The 5,906-nt window shown below is 30.4% G+C and overlaps 1 protein-coding gene across 1 annotated transcript; it reads left to right on the plus strand.

The window, feature by feature from the left end:
- Window positions 1-993: 993 nt before the first annotated feature.
- Window positions 994-3,688, plus strand: LOC105119449 (peroxidase 12-like). The gene is made up of 3 exons (XM_011017591.1): window positions 994-1,279; window positions 1,392-1,586; window positions 2,793-3,688. The coding sequence occupies exons 1-3, from the start codon at window positions 1,031-1,033 to the stop codon at window positions 3,411-3,413; spliced, it is 1,065 nt and encodes a 354-aa protein (XP_011015893.1). The 5' UTR covers window positions 994-1,030; the 3' UTR covers window positions 3,414-3,688.
- Window positions 3,689-5,906: the final 2,218 nt, after the last annotated feature.

Genomic DNA, 5,906 nt, shown 5'->3' on the forward strand with positions numbered 1-5,906 from the left:
TATGCTATGCCATGAAAAAAAATATTTATAAAAAAATACTAGAAAAACAAAATCCGAGAATTAAGTAATTGTTAGACAATAATTTTCTTAGAAGATTTATTTATTAATTTTAATTTAATTTATTTTTTATGCATGCTCTTTTCTCATAAAAGATTAACATGAATTTAAAGAAGAAAAATCAAATTAAGATTAATCAAAAATAAATAAACATAACTCTTAGGCTACTGGATTTCAAATCTCACGGTTAGTAGTAGAAATATTCTAACACTCACTTTTTAGTTTTTACTTTGTGAGAATTCCTTCGCTGAACTAAAAATAATCCAATACCACGATCTCTTTTATCTAGATTATTTCTAAGAAAATAATTTTTTTATAAATGCTAATTTTAAAACTGAAAGAAACAGTTAAACAAAGAAATCAAACGTAATCCATATCAATTACAAATTTTTATAAAAAAAGGGTTCGAATATGAAAGCCTGTAAAAGGAAGAGATACAGCAAATCAGCAATGCTAATTGATATTTAATTTATTTACATCGTTTATTTTTATATTTTATAAATAATTTTGAAAAAAAAATTAAATGATTTTTTAATATATTTATATCAGTTTTTTAATATAAATTAATTTAAATATTTTTTTAAAAGTAGACAAGACATTTTTAATTTTTTATTAATATCAATATTCAAATCAGTTTATTTATATCTTAACTAATTTTATAAAATTTAAAATTAATAATTATATAATTTTTTAATAAATAAAATTCAAATTAGTAATATTGAAAGCAAACTTCTAACACGAAGAATATAGTACATTAGACGTCCTTAGTACAGGGCATATTAGCTTTTCTGTACATGTGTATCTCAGATGGAACGTCATGTAAATATGACCACAGGGGATGTGTCCACCACGTGGCCTTTCAATTAGTCAATAGTGTAAAAGCAGAGTCAAAAAAAGCACACGTAGAACCTCATATCGCGTATAAATTAGCAGCTGCTCCTTTGATTGAAGCAAAGACTCAAGAAGCAAAACCATGGCCAGTGCTGCTAAGTCCTTTACCTCTCTTCTTCTGATTTCTTCTCTCTTTCTAGCTTCTTGGTTTTGTTCCACTGAAGCACAGGGAACTGTCCCTATAGTGAATGGCCTGTCATGGACATTCTACAAGTCTAAATGCCCTAAAGTTGAATCCATTATAAGGAAACAGCTGAAAAAGGTGTTCAAGAAGGATATCGAACAAGCTGCTGGCTTGCTTCGTCTCCACTTCCATGATTGCTTTGTTCAGGTTACAGGATATTTCACATATTCAAAACTCATCTTGGCATTTACTATTATGTTCAGTTGTCATACTCACTATTTTTTATCAATTAATTAATATCTAAAAATTAACTCTGCAGGGATGTGATGGTTCAGTATTGCTCGATGGATCGGCGAGTGGTCCAAGCGAGCAGGACGCCCCTCCCAACCTGACCTTGAGAGCAAAGGCATTTGAGATCATCGAAGACCTACGCCGGCTCGTGGAAAAGGCTTGCGGCCTTGTCGTCTCCTGTTCTGATATTCTTGCGCTTGCAGCCCGTGACTCTGTTTACCTGGTGAGTCGACTTGAATCACTCTCTGTTATCGTAGTTTTTGAGAATGATCCTAGCTAGCTAGTATGGAGCACATGATTTAATACCATCTCCTGTATCGTTAGATACACACCCGTATGCAGTCCAGCCATATTCTTGAGAGTCGAGTCTAAATCGAGATTTTTTTTTTGAAAAATAGCTTTTTTCCATTTTTTTTTGGAAAAGTAGAGTGATTGATTTTTTTTTTCAAAAAATAGCATACTTAATAAATTAATTTGAAAACAATGTAATTAATTATCTTTCTTTAGGAAATATAGGAATGAGATTTGGGTTCATTGATTTTAATAATACAATTAAAAATTAGCCTAATTATGGCTCTTGTTAGATGTTAAGTAACTTATTTTTATAACATAAAAATAATATAAAAAAATTGAGAAACGAAACGTTCAATATAAAGCTTAGATTTTTAAAATAAAATTGAATTTTAATTATCTAAAATTTATTATGGTATTTCAGGAATAAGTGTTAAATAACTAATTACACATGAAGTAATTACAAATAGAAGATTACGAGGAAGTCAAGTCTTTCTGTCCCCATATAATATATGTCCTGCAACTAGGGGCATAAAATGTGACTGATAAGACCAGATAAGCTTATCCGATGTTATTTTCAGAGCTTAGATATCCGCCTGTCGATTTCTTTCCAGTTAGTTGATCAGTGATTGCGAGAGGCAAATTAATTCCTCGTAATCTTTTAAGAGCCCATTATTTAATATTATGGTTAGTAGCGATTGCTTATTTAAATATTTTTTATTTAAAAATATATTAATGTAATATTTTTTAAAATTTATTTTGACTTTAGTATTAATATATTAAAAAAATCTAAAAATATTTTAAAACAAATTTATTTTTTTCAAAAGTACTCTTACCTAGCAAAATTATTATTATGACTTTCTTATGACTGGTCATGATCATTAAACACATATAAGGGTGTATATATGCAATGGCTCCTTGAGTTCTGCTTTGTTAAAAAAGTATTTTTTTATTTTCAAATTAAGTTTTAGATTTTTTTATGTTGATATTAATTTTTTTTATTCTTTTTTATTAAAAAAACATTTTGGCTCACATTCCCCCGTGTGTGTAATGAATCAAATAAAATTTCTTTCGGTAACAAGTCATTACTCATAACCAAAGCTAATCCTCTTTAACTTATGCATTTTGTCTACTGCAGTCTGGTGGCCCAGATTATGATGTTCCCTTGGGAAGGCGAGACGGTCTAAAATTTGCAACTCAAAATGAAACCTTAGACAACCTCCCGCCACCCTTTGCCAACGCCGATACAATTCTCTCATCTCTCGCCACCAAGGGCTTCGATGCCACCGACGTGGTAGCCCTGTCCGGTGGCCACACCATTGGTATAAGTCACTGCAGCTCTTTCACTGACCGCCTCTATCCAACCCAAGATCCTACAATGGACAAAACCTTTGCAAACAATCTCAAGGAAGTTTGCCCAACAGAAGACTCCAATAGCACAACCGTGTTGGATATTCGATCTCCTAATAAATTTGACAACAAGTACTATGTTGATCTCATGAATCGCCAAGGCCTGTTTACTTCAGACCAGGACTTGTACACGAACAAGAAGACAAGGGGCATTGTCACTAGCTTTGCTGTTAATCAAAGTTTGTTCTTTGATAAGTTTGTGGTTGCAATGATCAAAATGTCACAGCTCAAGGTCTTGACAGGAAATCAAGGTGAAATCCGCGCCAGTTGCTCGGAGAGAAATTCAGGCTACAGTTACTTGGAGTCTGTGGTGGAAGAGGGTCTCGACGCACTGTCCGGATTAATATGAAAGAAGTTAATTCTAATAACATGAAAGGCCAATTCCACTAGCTAGATAAAAAATGTTCGTCGTGCACTAGTTAATTATGGGTTTGTTGCGGTCTTTTTGTTTTTAACAAAATGCTGATGCTATCTTCTTCTGACAACTTCAATTCTGCTTGCTCTTAATAAAATAGTCGAGGATGTAACATATGAGTTTGGATGGCTAAAAGGACGTTGGCTTTGTCAAAGTTCTATAAATTATAATTACGGTTTGTTCTTGACTAAAGTTGAGATTTGTGTTCCTAGCGATTAGCCCTCTTCCATTGCTCTCTGTGTCAAGGCTAAGCAAATCCCAAATGGGCATGCGTTTTAGTTTTCCAAATAGGGCTGTCTATGGCCCATCGATCTATTTTCGATTTCAAGTCACAAATTTTTGGTTACATTCCTGGATTGGACCGTCTTTGGTGCGCTTAAATCAAGTCTTTTTCGAATGCATCCTAAGAATCAAATTCGAAAGGACTATAAAACTGTGCAAACATTCAATTTTCCTTATAAACATTACCTGTATACGTGTAAGATATTGATCACTCAATCTCCCTTTGAACAATATAATTTTATTGTTTTTCTAAAAATCCTTTCAATGTTCCTTAGAAGTATTGCAATCAACCAGCCAAGTTCCGATTATCTTGTTGTTGTTGTTGTTTTTTAATACCATTGTTTTCTTTTTAATATCATTTTTATTAGTCAATATCATACTCATACTTACAAGATGAAATCAAAAAAACCTATTGTTACTTTGCCATAAAAACCGCTCCACCACAAAAAGGAGCTCACTAGAAGGTTTTAACGCCACTTCAAAATGTTGTAAAATGACATTGAATGAGGCTGCAAGCACCACCAAAGCAATAACCTATAAAACAAACTAAACAAAATATTATAAAATAAACATTTTATACTTAATTTAATTTAATTTAATTCAAAAATAGATTTTTTTAAAAAAGCTAAATTTAACAAGGATGATAAATAAAAAGACCCAAGATAACTCGAGTTATTTTTAAAATTAGTATAGAATCCCATAGAAAAAAAATAAAAAAATAACATAGCCCAATATTCAATTAAACATAGAGGATGAAATTGAAAAAATATGAGCTTAAAAAAAAAAGGTAAGCCTGAATGGATTTTTTAAACTTGGATTAATTTTTCAAACTTGTAACCCATAAAATTCTAAACTCGGATTCGATCAAAAAGCTCAATTCCAACTAATTTAATGTTAACGGATGAAATATAAAAAAAATATCAAATTTTTTCAAAGTAAAAAAATAACAATAAAATGAAAGAATATCAAATCTGATATAAAAAAATGAAAAAGGAAGAGATTGTAAAAAAAATCAATTTAAAAAAATGATCTCAAATAAACAAATAGTAATCAAAAGAACGTAAACTAAATCTGATATGCGAAAACAATGAAAAAGGGATAAAATTGAAATCGTTTTATAGTTTTATATATTATTTCAAGAAACAATATATCATATTTAATTAGTTTATTGGTTTTAAATGTCAAGTGGTGTGGGATAAAGGATTATAAAAATAATCTAACATATATTTTGTTATTTCATCATCGCAAGTTAGATATATATCAATAGTATATAGAATATTCACTACTAATTTAATTTTTTTTTATATAAAAAACATGCATAGTTAATTTCATTATTGATGTTGCGATAAGTCAAGTGTAAAATTCTTATTCAAAAGATGATCTGGTAGTTGCTCCTCCTATGTACACCTACTAGATAAGGGACTTATGGACAATTATGGTCTCACTCATCTTTTTTGAGCTTGTTGAGTTGTATTGCCTATATCAAGTGATGTGATGGTTTGACTAGTAGTAATATATCTTGATCGATATAAATACAAGTGATACATTTTATTCTATTAATTAGTAGGGTATGTATGATAATTATAGTCAAATGACTCGTCATCTTCATTATATAGCACAATGATATATGTGAGGAGATGTGATCATTGTGGAGGTGTAAAATATTATTTCAAAGGATTAATACATAGAGTGGTATTGAGGTATAACATGACATTATATAATACCAAATCCAGTGCAAGTTTCTCCATACAAGAACATGAAGGATAAACCAAATGCATAATGAATTCAAAATGATGTAAGTATTTCATATATTTTATAGTTAATAGATGATGTTAAATGTATTTTATTTATTAATTAATAATTATATTTTCTGAAAGTTGAGATTTTGTTACAAGATAGTCAGAAGGTGATGTTAATCTTTGTCTCATCAAAGATAATACACTTACCTATTATTATGCATGTTATTAGTTCGACTCAAGCGCACTACATTTGAGATGGTTGGAGAGATAATATATATGGATTCTATTGTGTTGAAGGATGAGATGACCCGTACACCAAGAAGTCATACTATTAATGAAGCTAATTCATTGACTTCTCGTTATAGACATGAATAGACTACGATACATATAAAGAGTGAAATTGTGT

Source organism: Populus euphratica, unplaced genomic scaffold (assembly GCF_000495115.2).
Source record: "Populus euphratica unplaced genomic scaffold, PopEup_1.0 scaffold2903.1, whole genome shotgun sequence".
Taxonomy (NCBI): Eukaryota; Viridiplantae; Streptophyta; class Magnoliopsida; order Malpighiales; family Salicaceae; genus Populus; species Populus euphratica.

Excerpts from the sequence above, each read along its gene's own strand:
- LOC105119449 (XM_011017591.1), top strand. The coding sequence starts at position 1,031 with ATGGCCAGTGCTGCTAAGTCCTTTACCTCTCTTCTTCTGATTTCTTCT. Across the intron at positions 1,280-1,391 it reads TCCATGATTGCTTTGTTCAG|GGATGTGATGGTTCAGTATT; the intron begins GTTACAGGATAT and ends TTAACTCTGCAG. Across the intron at positions 1,587-2,792 it reads CCCGTGACTCTGTTTACCTG|TCTGGTGGCCCAGATTATGA; the intron begins GTGAGTCGACTT and ends TGTCTACTGCAG.